Source organism: Eptesicus fuscus, chromosome 11 (assembly GCF_027574615.1).
Source record: "Eptesicus fuscus isolate TK198812 chromosome 11, DD_ASM_mEF_20220401, whole genome shotgun sequence".
NCBI classification, from domain to species: Eukaryota; Metazoa; Chordata; class Mammalia; order Chiroptera; family Vespertilionidae; genus Eptesicus; species Eptesicus fuscus.
This window is the reverse complement of record NC_072483.1, coordinates 90,325,758-90,345,189: the sequence shown is the minus strand read 5'-3', so window position 1 is coordinate 90,345,189 and position 19,432 is coordinate 90,325,758. Positions and strand designations below refer to the sequence as shown.

The 19,432-nt window shown below is 44.9% G+C and overlaps 1 protein-coding gene across 1 annotated transcript in view; it reads right to left on the bottom strand.

Annotated features, from left to right (window-relative positions):
• TMEFF2 (transmembrane protein with EGF like and two follistatin like domains 2) overlaps nucleotides 1–19,432 on the bottom strand; it is a 236,887-nt gene that overhangs the window by 39,941 nt on the left and 177,514 nt on the right. Inside the window, exons 6-7 of the mRNA XM_054723459.1 lie at nucleotides 10,095–10,243; nucleotides 9,128–9,187 (exon numbers count right to left, since the gene is read on the bottom strand). Coding sequence (XP_054579434.1) covers nucleotides 9,128–9,187; nucleotides 10,095–10,243 — 209 coding nt within the window. The remainder of the gene's footprint in view (nucleotides 1–9,127; nucleotides 9,188–10,094; nucleotides 10,244–19,432) is intronic.

Here is a 19,432-nt window from a genome sequence, read left to right as displayed (position 1 = left end):
CAGTCTCAGATCATCAGGATGTGAGAACGGAATTTTAATGTGCTTGAAAACGCGGGTTCATCTGCTTGGGGCATGTCAGGCTCATTAACAAAAGCAGCAAATCAAAGTGATCTGGATTTTTTAAAAACTGCTTGAATTTTATTTATTAGTTTTATGGAGAACAGCGTGCTTAGAAATTCTACAGAGCGTGTGGACTTATTCCTACCCTTCTTTCAGTTTCACACATTCTACCCATACTTAGAGGAACAGAAAGAACATGCTGGAGGTAAAGAGGTAAATGAAGGTGGAGAGGAATATCAAGTTCAGCCGTGATAGCGAGATGTCTGCGCTCAAACAGCGTTTCCTCTTTGCCTCCTGTGCTTAGTAGACTTGTGTTTCCTTGATGATGAGTTTTTGTTGAAAATGTTTGCTGTGATCTTGATGCTTTGCCTCTTTTAATGTGTGTGTGTGTGTGTGTGTGTGTGTGTGTGTGTGTGTGTGTGTGCGCGAGCGTGCACATATTGATTGATGATGTGTAAACATTAACTTTCTGAGTGAAAATCATGTTTTGCATAAACAGAAATAATTCTTATATGCCACATTCCTGTTGCTTTTGCTTGTGGTCATCAGTATGTGGCCACCCATGATACAGGCTTCTTTCTTTTTTCAAATATGTTTTTATTGATTTCAGAGAGGGGAGGGAGAGGGAGAGATAGAAGCATCAGTGATGTGAGAGAATCATTGATTGACTGTCCCCTGCATGCCCCCACACTGTGGATGGAGCCCGCAACCCAAGTATGTGCTCTGACGGGGAATCGAACCATTAACCTCCTGATTCATGGATGGATGCTCAACCACTGAGCAATACCGGCCAGGCTATAGGTTTCTTTTAAGTAATAAATATGTAGGTCCTTCAACCATGTACCTTGGGATATAAATGACTAATTTAAAGGTCAAATAGGAAATAAATATAACTACTATCATAACTTTGCAGTTCTGTCAAATGTTATGTCTTCTCATTAAATTTCTACTTAAACCTCATGCAGTAATAATCTGGTGATCATATTATTTTAAAGTGATCAAAATATACCACGCATAAAATTATGTTGACTGGTGGAAAACTGAAAATTAGCCATGTGAATGTTTAGACATCTCAATGTACTGAAGACTTGTAAATAGTAGAAATATTGAATAAATATTTCTTCATCATGACTTAAAAAGTCAAGTCTCTGGCCAACCGTTTGCTATATGACCTGAGCAGAAGATCATATCTCATATAATCTGTTACATTTCCCATAAAAATAAAATTTTCAATGGTCAGACCAAAAGGAAAATAATAACAATAGCTCGCTTACCAGGTGCTTGCTTGCGCCTCACATGATGTCTTTTCAGACCTCAACCCTATGGCAGTAGGCTTAACGCCAATGAACAGATGAAGAAACTGAGGCTCAGAAAGGTCAACTAATGGGCTCAAGGTTAACTGATCAATACAAGCATGGCCAGTATTTAAACGCAGCCCTGTCTGATCTTTTAGTGGGGTTCACACTGACTGCCACACCTCCCCGGAAGAGAGAGGAGGATAAGCCACACCTCAAGGGGAACGATTTGTTTCCGAAAGGCGCCGTTCAAATAGGAAAAAGGGCACACCAATGACGCAGGATGCGCGTGTGAACTGGGGCATAAACGCCAAGTTTCCCGGGGCGTCTGCCAGGGCCCAGGGCAAGTCTTCAGCGGAAAACCGTCACCTGTATGGCGAACAGCACTTCAGCGTTTATCTATCACCGTGAGCACAACGCAACAGCACAGAGGACTGGCTGCGTGGTCTTACAGGGAACCCAGGGCAAGCACAGGAGTCCAGGAGCCCGGAGGAGTGGGGAGTGAGGGTGCGCAGAAAGCTTTGTACGTCCTGCAGCCTCTACTGCAGTCCTGCGGGGGGGGGGGGGGGGGGGGGAGAATACTTGACTTGAGACACTTCCTCAGAAATCCTGACATCCTAATTCGTTTCCCGAGCTTAAATATTCTAGGCTAGTCTGGGGCACGGTAAGAGCCTGGCAGACCTTTGTATTTATTTCGCTGCTGATACCAGTATTTGTGCTGCAAGCTGCTGCCGGCATGAGCTGCTGTTTGTTTATTTCCCGCAGATCCAATGACTGGCCTGGGTGGAACACGCGCTCCGGTGAGGGGCTCCTTGCGCTCAGGAGCAAATGGGAAAGGCCTCCGTTTTAAATGCGCATTTTTGCCACATGACTGAGTTAATTCGCGTTGTGAATATGATATGTGAGCACTTGGCATGCCCGTCTGCGCGTGCGCAGAGGCACAGAGCCGATACATCAGGACGTGCCTTGTTCGCATGGGTGGCCGGCCAATATGTCAAAACACTGTGTCCACGTCCAGGTCCGCCTCTCAGCTTTGTTATTTTTTATTTTTAGCCTCAATTTTATTCCCCCTGGTATCTGTAACCCAGTTTTACTGGGTTGACATTAGAGCGAATCAGGCGATGTGAACGGATTGTTACAAAACCGCCAAGTATCACGCACACATTTCCTACCAACGGAGGCTTTACTCGGAGCAAGGCCTGTCCCCCTCGGCTCCGCTGGTCCCGGTGGGGAGGGAGGACACGGGACAGGTGATTTCAAACCCAAACGGCAGCGCACCTGTGGGTGCTGATGAGAGGTGACACCGTTTAAGGAGACGAGCAGCTCCTTGGGGCGTCTCACCGCCACGCAGACGCCCGGGGAAGCAGCGGGGAGGCTGAACTCCCGGTGCAGAGGGCGCCCCAAAGCCTCTGGGAATGGGAGGCAGGGACCGTCTCCGGCCCCTCACCGCGCACGCTCTGCTGGGAGAGGGAATCAGCAGTGGTGGTTTGAACCTTCGCTCTATCACGTAGCCTTTTCACTTAACCTCCCTGACCCTCCATTTCCCGCCTGTCAGATGTGTGTGATAGCTCCCTCACGGTCCTGTGGTCAGGACTGCAGGGCACAGCCCATGGAAACGCCTCTGAGGACGGCAGTGGTTCCTGCAGAGAACACGTGACTGTGCCAATTCACTTAGACTGTTTGGTACCCTTCCAAGGTGTAGTTCATACATATAACATTTTATGTATATACAAAAATTATATACATATATATATATAATTTCAAGAGGTGCAAAACATTTGCTGTTTTAAAACTTTCCTCTTCATGTGGAAAAAGGGGTTGATGGGAGAATAATGGGGTGGATAGAATTTGGTTGAAATGTGTACTTCTGAGGGCTTTCTTCCGTATTTCAGACCTTACCTTAATATTTAAAGGATTGCTTAACGATAAGGAACAGGTTTCTAAAGAGAATGTTTCCTAAAAATTAATCCTCCCTAAATGTTCTAAGAAATGAGGAACAGCCACAGGGCAGTGAGCGGCGGGAGACATAGGGACCCTGCCTGCTGGGACCCACACTCGGCTCCCTCCCAGGGCCCGAGTGACTCAGGGCTTACTTCCCTCTCAACAGCTCAGAGAACCAGGGGCATTGCTTTTTCCCAAATACATACTATCCTCTCACATAGTTTTTTTTCTTTCCTTGGGCTTCCTAATTGTTCTGTTACCCACTCCCTGTTGAACCTGCAGACATCGGAGAAAGACAAGCTCCCCCGCCCCCAACACACACACACACACACACACACACACACACACACACACACACACACACACCCCTTTCCCTGCCACGGAAATACCATCATTGTGTTATACATATTTCAGTGCTATGCTCCAGTATGTTATAAAAATTGATTGAAAACCCTCCCCAGCCATAGGAAGAGCTTCCTGGCATATTTTATAAAAATCACGGTCGGAGATATTATCCATTCTATGTTCCCGGCGCTACCTTACAAAAAGATCTAGGCTAAATCTTCCTTTTAGAAGTTAGTGCTAGAGATGTTGCCTTTGGTCTCTGCGCCTATATTTCTTTTTCTCAGACAGCAGAAATCCAGGCTCCATTTAGCAGAGACCTGGGCGACGAGTTCACCTCTGCGAAGCCCAGGAGAGTGGGGTGCATCTAGCAGGGCTCTGTGGCTATTTCCTGGATAAATGGACTCAGCCACTGCATTTGCAAGAAAGCTCGGGGCCAAATGCAGTAACTTGGAATAGCCTATGTTGTTGATATATTCATTTTTCCTCGACAATTCTGCTTTTATGTTTTCAGTTTCTCTTTAAACATTCTTATTGAGTATGTTTTAATTATAAGCCACTGGAAATCGTTTGGGAAACTGATACAGAATGTCATAAAAGAAAAGACATTTTATTTTCTAGGTGATAAAAGGCAAAATAATTTAACTTCATGTTTTTTTTTCTTTTTAAATCTAACTTAGGAAATTAAGTATATTTGCACTGGAAAAATATGTAGCCACTTTTTTTCTGAAGCACGACCAGACTTTTAGGTAGAAAAACAACACAATAAGAAAATACATATACCAGATAATGGAAAACAAAATAGATGACTTCACTTTTTCCCCACTGTAAGACATGAGGGAATATATCTATGTGTAATTGCAAGTTTTAAGAGATGTAAAACAATTGCTATTTTGAAACTTCCAGAAAGAAAGTTTAATATTAACAATGGAAATCCTCACAAGTCCTGGCTTTGTGGTTTTTAAACCCTGTATCTCAGACTGTGGAACCTCAGAGGGAAGGCAGGGGAGAGTGGGGGGGAAGAGATCAACCAATGACCTTGTGTGCATATATGCATCACCCATGGACACAGGCAATGGGGTGGTGAGGGCCTGGGGGGAACGGGAGCGGGCTGGGAGAGGTTAATGGGGGGAAAGGAGGACCTATGTAATACTTTCAACAATAAAGATAAATAAATAAAATAAATAAAAACTGCATTCTTTAAACCTTTCTGCAAGTGAAGAGAAAGACCTAAATCCAAGCCCACCTTTCAGAGCAGGGCAGGGAGAATGCCGTTCAGTGGGCTGTTGAGCTTATCAGACGGGGATCCCGTCCCTCTGCCTGGAACAATGTGATCCAAAGCTCCCCATTCAGGGCTCTCTCAGGCCTCGGGTTTCTTTCACGGGCAGAGGGCAGAACCGAGACCCAGTCAGACACAACCAGGAAGCAGTGCTGCAGGGCCGCGCTGGGAAATGCTGTTTTCCTGGTGCCAGCTGCGCTTGCCAGGGTCAGGGAACCCACAGCTCTAACCCAGCGGGTGTTTTCTCTTTGGAGGCCAGGCTCCCTTCCTTGGTTTTTACTTATTTTATTGATTTTTTACAGAGAGGAAGAGAGAGGGATAGAGAGCTAGAAACATCAACGAGAGAGAAACACCGACCAGCTGCCTCTTGCACACCCCCCACTGGGGATGTGCCCACAACCAAGGTACATGCCCTTGACCGGAATCGAACCCAGGACCTTTCAGTCCACAGGCTGACGCTCTATCCACTGAGCCAAACTGGTTTCGGCTCCCTTCCTTGGTTTTTACTTTTGTTGTTGTTCTTGTTTTGTAAATCACCCTCTGCTGGTCCCTACTGGAGTCTTGCTTTTCAATGATATTAAAAATAAGAGCATCTTTAAGATGTAGGCTTTCTTTAAAGTGTATTTCCATTTTTGTAATCAGAAATGTGTGTTGACAGCTTTAAGGTAGGCTCAGAAGGAAAGGGGTTGTGTGTGGGATACTGGACCAGGGTTTTAACCTCTGGTATTGGTGACATGGACGGACCCCATGAGCAAGCGTTAAGATCAGCACTTCCCTCTGGTGGGAGAGTCCTGAATGTTCTGTCTAACAAGGGCAGTGACTGGCATGGAAGGAGCTGTGTGCACAGAGGACTCTAGGAATATGAGTCACACACTTCCTGTCCTCCCCCTCCCCCCCGGGGGGGGGAGCATGGAGCCTGTGAAACAGACATGAAGAGGACACGCTGTTCTGTCCTCGGCACTTTCTCCATTAGTCAACCTCCAGTGTTGTTGTTGTTTTTTTTTTACATTTTTTTTATTGGTGTGTTGTAAAATCATGGCAACTTATTTTAGTCCTTATGTTACTTACTCTTATTCTAGGTTTTAGTAAAATTATTTGAGATAAGTGAGCATGCACATTTTAAGTAGAAGCATAAGGGAAAAGGAAAGAAAAAAAGAATCTCCAGGTGGTTCTTTTAAATTTTTCCAAAGTTTGCGTTCCAAAATTCAGGAAAATGCTAATACTCTTGGAAGCTCGGACATGTTGAGGAACATGGCTATTTTTTAAATCATGTCTAAAAAGGGGTATACATTGCATTTTAATAAGATCACCAAGAAAGATAAAGGCATCTAAATGACATTCAAGGAAAATTGTTAGGTATGCAATCAATGTTTAATTAGGAATTGCAAGCTTCAATTGACATTATCTCCATTCCTGTCTTAAACTGGGATTTCAACAAATATGTGTTGTTAAAGTTCACTTTAACCTTAAATAAATCTGATGTCAAACTAGAAGACTTTGAAGGACACTAAGCAGTTTTCATTTGCCTGTATTCAAAGATAAATTCTCTTTCCTTTTCACATTCGATAAAGTGATAAGATAAAAAATGTCAATCAAAAGCATTGACACTGACCATCAGAGGTTGTTTGAAACCAAACCGAAATATGAATTTATTTTGGAATAAAAATTTAACCCCCCCAAAACACATCTATTTGTGTATTGGCAGTCATCAATATGAAGAGTTCTTTGTTTCAGGGACAAAATTCTCAGGAAGAGGTTTGATTTTCCTCTGAGTCCAATGATAGATGGGTCAATGGGGAAATATTCATAGAATGTTAAATTTTTGAAGATTTCCTCCTCATATGAATTAGTTTTCAAAACATGTATTAAAGTATTTTAAGCACAGTTAGTAAGCTACTCCTGGAATGGAAATAAGATCCTTATGAAATTTAGAAATAATTTAGGCTACAGTAAAATTAAATGTGCCAGGTGGTGGCTTATAACACTGTAAAGATATAGTTATTGTAAGTAATAAAGCTATAGAAATAAAACTTTATTTCGTTTAAAGTATAAAATATGTATTATTAGCCTCAGAACTTAGTTTTCTATTATTATCCTTTATTACTTTTAATATTTTCCTGCAGATCAGCATATTCTAAAATGCATTCTTGGGAACACTACTACTGTAAAACTTGCCACACACAAAAAATGTGTTATTGCCCTGGCCAGTGTGGCTCGGTTGGGCATCAGGAGGTTCGATTCCTGGTCAGGGCACAAGCCCTGGTTGCCGGCTCGATCCCCAGTAGGGGGCGTGCAGGACACAGAGTATAAGATGTGCTCTCACATCAGTGTTTCTCTCTCCATCTCCCTTCCTCTCTCTCTAAAAATCAATCAACTATTAAAAAAAGTGTTATTCATCAAATAAATTTGACAAAAGTTATGTATTATAAAGATATATTCATAATTATGTTGGGTGTGATGACACTGTAATATTGCATACAAAAGGGGTGATCTTTTAAAGATGCAGGTTACAGTGTTTGTGAATGAAATGATGCCATTTCTGGCATTCACGTCCACATATTTTGAAAGTGGGGAAACTGCTAAAGGTGGGAATAAGGGTAGGTGAGCCGTGCATGGGTTGGTGCTACTGAGTTTGATGAGTACATGTGGGTTCACCATACTCTCCAGTCTACATTTGTGTGTGTTTTGTGCTGATTAGAAATTCTCCATAACAAAAAAATAAATGAGTAAATAAATAATAAAGGATGCATATCTCTTAAAAAGTTTATAGTACACATAGGAGTTGTGAGGAATCCTGGGTAAAAAAAAATCATTTGTTTTTCTGTGCTCTTCCCCAAAGTACTGATTATGAACAATTCTTTTCAAGGAACACTTATTAATATCTCTCCTGGACACCGTGGGGACAGCTATACAATAGCACAGCTAACGTTTTCTTCATGTATCACTGCCTATGACAATTCTAAACTTCTATCACGTGAAAAGTTTTACTTACATGTTCAAAAACATTTAGATAAAAATAAAAAATAACGTTAAAAGAAGTCTTTTACTATTTTTAAATTCTAAAAGGTCTGAAGTATCTGTAAGTAAAATATATGATTGACCAATTTTTTTCAGTTTCATCAAGATTGACTTTGTATATAAATATAACATCAGGAACATTGTTAAGGGAAATGCAATTTCAAAAAGAATGAGTGGTAGTGCATATTTTGAAATGTAAGGGGACATCTGTAATAGTGTCAACAATAAAAATAAAAAACATTATAAAAATCCACTTTACGTGTGTGTAGTTTTCAAAGCAAATTACAAAATGCTTTCTTTCACCAGTTCTTAATAATAGCCTTGTAAGGTATAATAAAGCTTTTGCAGATCATAAAAAAATAAGCAATTCTTTTTTATTGAATATTAGCCATAAATCTAGCTATAAATTCTTAATAGCTAAGTGAAAAAATATTTAAAAAAAATCCACATATTGTAATCAACTTCAATGATTCAATTTTTATATTTATCTTGAGTTCTGTATAAAATTCAAGGATCTGTTTAATCCCATTTGTATATCTATAAATTATTTTACAACCTAGGAAAATTATATTTGGTAGAAATAGTCCTTAAAATAATATCCTATAATTGCAAAATAAAATTTACATTTTTATATAAAATGCTTTGTAATTTTGCATTGTGTCAGAAGATGCATTTAACTTTCTAAGTAAATTAAAGAAATTTATTATTTTTAAAAACAAATTATACATACCTTTTTAACTTCCCTTCTGAATAGAGACAGCCTGCAATACTATTTATAGCTGTCCTTTATTTCCAGCTTTTTTAGAGCCTAGCAAACATTTTTATTGTTGACTTTTATGAAAATTCAAACTAGAACATTTGCATTCATTACAATATACTGCCAAAAATGGCATTAATTTCCACGGATACCCATTAATTTGATAAATGTTTTGTCATTTGTACCATTTGCACTGTCAAAACAAGTTAATTATATCTTACTGACATTCTTGACAATTGCTTTAACTCTGGCAAAAAAAAGGGTCTTCTTTACTTCAAAAAATTCACTCTTGCCTACTGAAAGACGGAACAAAGCAGGAGAAGACCCAGCATGTCAGAAACATCGCACCATGAAACTCAGGACCAATGGTGAACAATGAATCCTCAGGACCATCTATCGCCGTGCCCACGTCTTGTCATAGAAAATCTTACGTACCTGCATAATCTGTTCTTGCATAATGTCCATCTTCAGATTTAGTAGTTGTAGTTGTGTTGTCTGTGTTAAAAAAGTTAACAATAAAGATTGGTTAACCATTTCTTAACATCTAACGTCAACTTTATATTACCCCCAATAGCACTTTCATTGCAATTAAGGTATTTTTACAACTACACTTCTAAGCAACCATGATATAAAGACAGATTGACAATGTCAGTATCAGTTTGAGAGCGAATAATAGAATGATACCAGTTTTCTAAATTTTAGGGCAAGGAGAGGGTTATCAATATAACTAAGATAAGTTGGGTAAAAAAAAACAAGTAAAAAATCAACAAAATATTTCTGAACAAGAAACAAAATAGAACATTCGCCTTAAAAATGTACTTGAAATATTTCTATTAAATCCATATATGAGTGGTGTTATTTACTTTTAATTTCAAAGATTCTTTGCTAAAACGATGTTGACTTTCTTTTTGTCCTCCGCAGGGAGAATGTCGGTTACCTCCTGAAAACTGGCTCTTGTGTTTCTGTGTCTATGGCCCGGTGAAGGTACAGTCCCGTTAGACAGAAAAAGATACGGGCCGCTGTCCATAGCCCTGAAGCTTATAATCAACACAAATACCACAGTCGACTCTACTAGCCATTACACACCAGAACTGCCTTTTGGAATGAAACAGCTGCCTAATAAGAAGCTTTCTTCACTTTCATTTCTAGACAAAGACTAAAACATCCTTTGAAATGAATTTTTAAAAATACTTTTATTTTTTTCAGAGAGGAAGGGAGAGGGAGAGATTGAAACATCAATGATGAGAGAGAATCATTGATCGGCTGCCTCCTGCACGCCCCCTACTGGGGATGGAGCCCATATGGGGCATGTGCCCTTGACGGGGAATCCCACGGGCCGACGCTCTATCCACTGAGCCACACCAGCCAGGGCCTGTGAGATGAATTTTAGGATGAACATTACCTTGACATCGACCCAGAGACAGGACTTCGATTTTCTCCTGTTTCTGACACGACGCCTCCTTGATCTGACAGGCGTTGTCATAGGACTTCCCGTCGGAGGCGCAGAGGGGATTGAAGTTGGTTTGAGAACAGTCAATGTTGCACACACACCTAAGGGGAGAGAGAGCACAACACGTCACGTCAATGGGGACAGTACCACGTTACAAGCAAACACCACGTGGAAGAATGGCGAGGCTGGCAAACAGCAAGTTGGCAAAACGGAAGGGTTTCCTTCCAGGGAAGTGCCTCGCGATTCCACCTGATACAAAAAGAGAACGAATCACAACGACTTCGAACGACGGAGCCGCGGGTGACAGACACACAGGGAAAACTCAGACAGGGACCGTCAGGGGGTCCCGGCCGCGGGGACCTCGCAAGCCTGCACATGACCTTGACGCTGAGCCCGCAGAAGCCACACCGGCTGAGCAGCCCTGCCGCTGCGGTGCGTCTCCCTCAGCGCACCCCCTGTGCTGGTCCTTCCTCGGGGTGCTGGGCGGGGAGAGCCGGAGGGAAAGGGTGCAGGCGAGATTTAACCGGAAGCCAACAAGGAGACCATGGAATGCAACCAGAAGTCCATCTCCTCGGCATGCATGCGATGCATGTCCACTGTGCTGACCCGGAATCCTCCCCGATCCTTAACATTTCGGGGGGCCCCAGACCCTGGAGAATCCAACGAAAGGTGTGGGTCTCTCCTCAGAAATACCCACGGACAACTCTGCATAGTATGTTGGGGTTCCAAGAGCCCCTTGAGGCCTACCCCGTGGCCCCTTCCCCAGATCCCCTGCTCTTTTCCTAGTTCACTTGTACATAGGAAGCTGATTACCACTCGTGACTTTAGTATGTTTCTTAGGATGAATACAAATGTGGCGAAAGAATGAGAATTAGGCCACCTGAATTAGAAGAATTTTTTTAAAGCAAAATTCTAATGATTTTTCCCATGTTCTTGTAATGCTCTGTATTTTACAATGTACTTTGTTACTCAGAATGTTGGGTTGTTTCTGGCCTTGAAATATTTACTCTCTTAGAATATGAACTCATCTTTCACATTTTTACTAGGAGTCATATTATATTCCTGAACAGACTGTGTGCTCCTCGGAGGTGGAGCGCACCTTTTACCTGTGTCCCCTCCTCAGAGCGGCACAGACTGTGCTGATGAAAGCACACAGCTCGCTACCGGCCGGGCTCCTCGCGTGCCTGGCGTTATTTCATCAACACAACAGCCTTTGACGGACCAATGGCATTACATGAGGTCAGAGAGCCAGTGAATCGTGGAGCGAGGACCCTCTCCGGGTGTGTTCAAGTAAAACCCAGCCCTTTCCTCTTGCCATGGAGTGTGTGTTAGGATTTTCCAGAAAACTTTACAATATACTGATTCATAGGCAAGCTTCAGGGGTGCGGCCTAGAATTCTGCCTTCTCAGGCGGTCGCCCTGGCAGGGGTCTCACCTCCTGGGAATCGGTTTGGATCCGATCGGTTTGTTGATGGAGTGGGAGGGTTGTCTGCACACCCGTGTTTGTCTCAGAGTGTCGTCCTGCAGACCATCGTATCGGAATGATCTAGCCCTCTGCTCAAGAGGCCGGCGGGAAAGGCGCGCATGCACTTCACTCTTTGGGGGCAAGAGAACTGCTTTAGGAACTCTGGCTGTTTTCACTCTGTTTAGGGCCGGCGAGCTCGGATAGAGGTGACCGTCTCTACATGCTCGTCACTGAGGAGTGGCTTCCTGCTTTAGCCGTGACGGTGCCATGTGGCCACAGCTATGGGATCACGCCGCTGCTTGAAATGGGATCAAGAACTTGTAAAGAGTGGAATTTGTAGAAATCCATGTTCACGTGTGTGTTTGCATGAGTGAAGGAGTGTGTGCGCGCGTGTGTGTGTGTGTGTGTGTAAATGGGCTCCGTGGTGGCATTCACTGCATTGCTAATGGTTCTATTTGCTAGTTTATATCTTGACTTTTCTACAACCTTCTCACCAACAGTATGTCTTTTTCATGTCGATTTCCTGGTACCCAGTACAGCGCGTCAGAGCGGGTTTTCAATAAACGCCTGTTGACTTAATTCCCTAGTTCAGAGTGGCAGGGGGGCTGGTGGAGTTAAAGGAACGGTCCTTGTTGTAGACATTCCCACACCAGAGAGAGGGGCAGTCACACGCTCATACACCCTCCCTAACTCTGCGCTGCGTGGCTCACGGCCTCCCTGGGGAAGGAGAGGCGGCCCCGGGGGACTCAGGCCCTTCCTCCTTGGCTCTGTGGCCGCAGGGAGGAAGCAGCACTGGCCCTCGGTGGCTCAATGGCATTGAACTCCAACTGTGAAAAGATGGGTTTGCCGGGCTATTATTTATATTTTGTGGTGCAGATTTGGGGAGCCAATATAATTTAAACGTGGCAGTGACTTGGTTTATTGCTACCTCAAACAACTAAAAAGTATAAGGCTCTGATAAAAAAGTGACAGAATTATCATACAGTGTGATGGTGACACGGCAGGTCACCCTGGATTAATTTGCGTAATTTTCATAATTATGCAAATTAATCCAGGGTTTGTGTTGTTGTTTTTTTTCTTTTCCTACAGAAATGAAAGGCAGACATTTTTAAAAACAGAAACGTTCCCTTCTTCACTGCCTTTGGCAAATAATTGCATTATTATTCATTCTGAGAGGAGTCACTAGTTAATTACAGCGTGTCACAAGTATTTATGTGAGCCAGGGATTTGTTAGGCTTTGGACTGCATGGTGGCGTTAGGGATTTTTTTTTGGCGCTTTTTCTTCTTCTTTCAACCTATCTCAGTCTTTTGACATTTTGGCACTGCGGTTACATAGATTTCTTGTCTTCTAGGCTACGGAGAAAGAGAATAAGTCTCACTTGAAAATAATCATTTTAGGGGTCTCTCTGTGGAAATAGAGCCCTTTAAGATCCCTCAAAGAAAATTAACATTGACTGAAAACCTGTGCTGTCTGAATCGTAAGAAAGAAAAGAAACATGCAATCATTTTAAAAGATCACCTGATGGAGTGAAAAGTCTAAATTATAGGAAGCGGAAGGTGGTGTCTAAGACAACTTAGAGACATTTATAATTACCTCATGAATATGTGGGCAGGGGGCTTGACTTAACTGAGTGCCTGCCTGGCTTAAATGGCTCTTTCAAGGATGTTCTGCAGTGAGTTAAGCTAGCTTTGCCCGAGTACTTAGGAACGGCTCTTCCCTGGCCGAGTCTGTGTAAGGCTGCCAACGCCGCCAGGCAGTAAATCACCTGCTCATACATCTGGTTTGTGGTTCCCTCTCATGTCACTAGATGAGGTTCCCTTTATCGGGCAGGCCTGTCACTCATTCCTCTCCCAAGCTTCTTGACCAGTGTCCACTCTGCATTTCGGCCACACAGCCCTGGCCCTGGGCTGGATGTCTCCCTGGAGCCTGTCCCTGGGGAAGCGGGCAGACCCGCTCTGGCGGCTGGTCAGTGAGGTCAGGGCTGCTGTCTGTGCCCTCCATCAGACCTGTAATGGAGGAGCTGCCTCCCATTAATAACAGCAAAAACAGGGCACCTTTCACTCAAGACTCTTGTGATAATTTCAGCCCATTTACTCATTAACTCTCACACCACTCCTGCTGATGGAACTTGATTACGGCATTTTATCTGTAAAGGGACGGCCACTCAGGATTAACTGTGACTGGTGAGGGGAAAATGAGATGTGAAAGCCCACTGAAAACTTAAACCCCCTATGCAAAGCGCGTGAAAGCACTGGCTGAGAGGTAGACTAGCAAGTCTCCCGTGTTGTCACTCGGGACATTTGTGAGGTTGGGTATACACACTGGAGACGGGCAACCCTTTGACTAGCAGCTTTGAAACCTAGGAAGCACAATGCCCTTCTCCAGACATGTGACCCAGGACCGCAGTGAGCTTCTCCAAGGGGGACCGGGCTTACTAGTACCTTGGACATGGAAAACATTAGCTGCCATTAATATCTCTCTCTTTATAAGGAGGAAAAGCATGGCAGTTGGCCTACTAGACGGGAAGTTCTCGGGAATATTGGGGCAAAGCCCAGGACAACAAATAGCTACTCACTGGGTATCTACAGGAAGGAAAACGGAGTTGAGAAACCCTTCTCCTGGGGGAGGGAGAGGCACGCAAAACTTCCAAAACCAGAATCACATACTGAACAGGGAGAACCATGCCTGGGGAAGATACTGACAGTCATATCCTATATAATAAAAGACTAATATGCAAATAGACCCAACGGCGGAATGACTGGTTGGCGGGGAGTGGGGCTGGCGAGCGGGTGACGCCAGACCAGCCAAGGCTGGTGCCAGCGGGCAGAGAGAGGGGACAGCGACTGGCGGTAACCGGTGGTGGTGGAGGGGCGATCGATGGGCGGGGCTGGCCACTCGCCAGCCTGCGCTGTCCCCCTGATCGCCTGGCTGGTCACCTCCTGCAGAGGGAGGCCAGACTGCACTTAGGCCCACTCCTCACGGGGAGCGGTGCTAAGCCATCAGTCAGACATCCCCCAAAGGCTCCTGGTCTGTGAGAAGGTGTGGGCCAGGCTGAGGGACTCCTCCTTCTCCCCCCCGCCCAGTGCATGAATATTTATGAATATTCATGTACCAGGCCTCTAGTATTGAAATAATGTCTAACACAATGACACAGGTAGATGGGAATGTGACTAGAGCTTGGAATTTGGTATCAGACCTGTGTGTAATTGAGGCTCGATCATATACTGGCTGTATGGCCTTGGACTAGTTCCTTCACTTCCCCAAGCCCATGGAAACAGAGAGACTAACTCAGGGTTATAGGGATACAATGAAATAACGCACACAGATTGCTAACAAAGTCTCTGAGAAGCTGTAATTGCCCAATAAATATTGATCATTAATAACGTTTGATTCAGTGGTTTCCAATCCTGGATGCAGATCCAGCCTCTGTGGAGTATTTCACCTTGGGCCCACGCTCTCGCTGTCGCTGAAGAGGCTAGGTGAGGCCCAGGTGAGTGCAGCTGTCAGTCATGCCCCCGGTGATGCTGGTGTGCAGTACTAATTACAGTGAATGCGTTCTCTCCCTCTAAGTCCCAGAGACTTCCCATGCTCACTGTGGGTAAGATTTACCATGAGAGAGTGCGATGCCATAGTTCTGGGCAGGACGCATCCATCAGCATTTTACACGAGTCCCTTAGCTCTTTCCGAGGCGGGTGACTTGCACAGTCTACGGAGAAACCTCAGCTAGTCTGGCTCCAGCCGCACCCTTTTCCCTCTCCCCTTCATTCCACTATAAGGAGCTTAACGTTCTTACTTAATGTACATGCTTCAGTGACATGCACTGAAATGCCTTCCTCCACATGGGACCTGTGTGGCGATGGGGACCAGTCATTAAATGCATGGACTCGCAAACATCAGGGGCAGAGCAGCTGGCAGAACCGACTCACCAAGTGAAACCAAGAGCGAGGGGTGAGAAAGGAGAGGAAGCGCTGGAGGGCTCCTCTGTGCCAGGCACGTAGCTCCCCTGCAAGACTCTCAGGTTCATGCTCACAAGGCGGGGGGTGTGGGGGGTCGGGGGGGGGGGGGAAGGTGGAGACGGAACTACCTCAAAGGATGGGGAGGCCTGAACAGAATCGCGGTGAAGTGAGCGACAGGGGAGATGTGGGGAGGCAGGCAGGGCACCCGGTGCTGGGGGACCGCGAATAGACCGATCTGATTGGAACCAGCTCTTCCCATCAGAAGTGCGGCGGCCTACAACCCTCCAGATTGCAAAGGGCCTCGATGCCCGTCCAAGGAGTGGCCTTTACCTTCTAGGGCAGTGGTCGGCAAACTCATTAGTCACCAGAGCCAAATATCAACAGCACAACGATTGAAATTCCTTTTGAGAGCCAAATTTTTTAAACTTAAACTTCTTCTAACGCCACTTCTTCAAAATAGACTCGCCCAGGACGTGGTATTTTATGGAAGAGCCACACTCAAGGGGCCAAAGAGCCGCATGTGGCTTGCGAGCCGCAGTGTGCCGACCACTGCTCTAGGCAGTGGGGAGTCCCGAGAGCTCTCTGAGCACGGGGTGATGAGAAGGTCATGTGATGGAAGGGGTGCTCTAGGAAGATGAAGCGGCGGTGGGGTGTGGGCAGAGGGACCAGTCACCAGGCTATTGCCATCAGCAGGGGGCTCCCAGGAGAGCCCGGAGTGAGGCATTCACGTAAGAAGGAAAAGGGAGCATCAGCAGGGCCTAGGGACCTGACAGGAAGGCACAGCACAGCCAGCAGCGGAGGAAAACACGTCCCACCGCGCTTCCTGCTCTGCCCTTCCTGCCTTCTTCCTGCCCTGCTGTGTGCCGAGGCGGAGAATGAGGGGGGAGCGTGGGCTCGGGGGGCAATGATTCCTTTCTCTGCTGCTGAGAGGGGGCGAACGGGGCTCCGCCGACCATGGCAGCGCCTTCACTGCAGGTGCCAGAGGGCTGCTCCTGGTACCAGCGCCGGCCGGCCGATCCCAGGACGGACCGAAGACGCCGTGGCAGCAGCTCCTTCCGGTGCCAGGGCCTCTCAGTGTCCCGATCCAGAAGCAGAATCTGCCTCGTGCACCACAGCATTTTTCCCGGATTTCTTTTCCTTTTGGGAGCAGCTGCATTTACACCCTCAGATAATCAAAGTCAACAATTCTTCCTCCTCATACGCGTTGTTTAAAGCAGCTTGAAGCAACAACCCCTCCTGAGCATCACGTGTAGGCTCTTGCTCACTGGGCTGGAAAACACGTCCAATAACCAAGGGTGACTCTGTGATCACTAACGGGAGGCCGCTCTGTCTAGATGGGCCTTAATACACCCCCAAGTCAGAAAGCATGGAAGCCCCATTAATAGCTGGATGGAAAACAATATAATGAAACTGGGCGGGGGGGGGGATCACATTCAATAGACTCCATCCTCACTCTCTTCTCTGGTCACGTGCTCCCCTTTGGGCCCGGCTGTGGGACTGCCACACCCAGCGGGGCGCCCTCATGTTCACATTTTACCAGCTGACCCTCTGGCATGCTTTCCTTTGACAAAGATCTTTCAAGAGTAAGTGTGTCTGAGCAGCACTGCAGTCTAGTTTTCCACAAAGCTGCAATTTAACATCACACCCTTGGATTTTATCCATGCGACATAGGGAACGGTAGATGAAAAACAGCTCTGCATTGAGGAAAAATGGCTATTTTGAAAATATTGCCCAGTCCACTGTATAGATCATTTTGATTTGCTTAACTTTTATTCGTTTTTTCTATAAGGATATTCGTGATCATTCTTTTCAGGGGGAAAAGGTGATCTTACTTGATGATCTGGCTTACCTCCTTTGGTTAGATAATGTGAGCTTCAGACCTGATATGTTGTCCTTTATGCCTTGGCTCTCAGGGAGCTTGGAGCTCAGCAGTGAGTGAGTGTGTGTGTATGTGTGTGTGTGTGTGTGTGTGTGTGTGTGTATGTGGGTGGGTGAGGGGTGTGTGTGAATGAATGATGGGTGGCACATGCGAACAACACAATATCTGTCCAACAAGTTTCAATCCATTTTTTGCTCTTAGGATATAAAGGTAGGAAAATAAGACGATGTTTGTATACTTATAACATTTCCTTATGGAATTAATTCTCAGTGTTTTTGTGACATGCTTTTTCCAGACGGATAACAACACAAGTTTATGCTGTTATAGTTAATCATAAAAATAAGGCACTGACTCAATTGTTCTGGTAGGAACTAATTCTATTCAATTACAAGTTAGACCAAATGATCTCGCTTTATGATTACACCATCCTTTCTTTTTTACTAATTTAAAATGGCACTAAAATAAAATTTAATACATACTGTAACATGTTATCATAAATTTCATTATTGGAATAATGGCAAAAATTACAATGAAAGTATTCGTAGCGATTCCGTATCCTAACCTTGGAAAGAAAAGATGGGGAACATGATTAATGAAGGAGGATGCCTTAAGTTTATCTGTAATGCTATCTTTTATGTTTTTCTTAATGTTACTTATGTTAAGAAAAGATCAAAAGAAAATATGATAAAATGTTCATTTGTTAAAACTAGGTGGTGGATGCACAAGTGTTATATCATCTTTGATAAATTCAAAATATAATTAAAAATAAAAATATTAGATTTGAGTCCGGCCGGTGCGGCTCAATGGTTGAGCATCAACCCATGAACCAGGAGGTGACTCTGGATTCCCCGTCAGGGCACATGCCCAGGTTGGGGCTCGATGATGCTTCAGTGATGTTTCTCTCTCATTGATGTTTCTATCCCTCTCTCTAAAGACAACAAAAACATTTAAAAAATACATTATATTTGACAATTTGCTTAAAATGATGACATTACCAACCTAGGTAAATTTATCTTACATCGATTTAGATCTGGATAATTTATATCTAAATTATTTAAACCCATTTGAAAAAACAACAACATATGTACATGAAAAAATTCCAGTGGAATAGAATGTTCCTTTGGAAACAACGCAGATTGAACTTCTGTCTGTACAAACATGACTTTCAAGCAGAGCCTTCACGTGAAGGAGCGTCCCCGTCTCTCTCCCCCTCTTCCGTGTCAGCCACGGGAAAGCTGACCTCGCAGACACGAGGTGGCCTTGGGGTGGCCCCGTAGCGCCCACGGCAGGGGCTGGCTGCGCCCAAACAGGGCTGTGTGCAGCGTGTGGGCCAGAACAGTCGTGAGCTGCTCCACGCCCTGGGAGGAAGGCCTTTAGGTAGAAACGTTGGGAAATTTTTCCCTGAAATAAGAATTATTCAGAACATTCTCAAAAATATTAAGCTTTGAAAGGGAGCCATGAGCTCCCCATAAGGCCTTCTTGCTAACGGTGTTGGGAGGGCGGCAGCTCTTCCTGGCAGACACCCCCTTTTTCACGCCTAAGCACACGCATTTTCATTCATCATTTTAGTCCAAACCCGTAAGCACCAAACACCTACGAGGTGCCAGGTATGTGACCTCAGCATCAGGGCCATGGAGCCCCACAGCAGCGATCACAGCGGAAGAGACACACAAGCATCCGTGACAGGTGGTCAGTCGGGCTCTGTTGGCACGACACTGTGTCCTGTGAGCAGTTAGGGCCTCAGCCCATTATCTGTCCCTAATAAATGCTCACTGAGTGAGTGACAGTGGCTTCTACCTGCAGGTTCTGCCAAGGATTCAGACTTCTCTCCTGCGTGTTCCTTTAAGAAATACATGACAACTCAAAACTCTCGTCTTGCATTTCTGTGAGAAACGGCATCATATGGGGACACAGAGTCACAGAGGCTTCTGGAGGTCAGGCCCGGCCAGTGAAGAACCCAGTGCTGGAGGCAGGGCTCCGGGACCTGGGT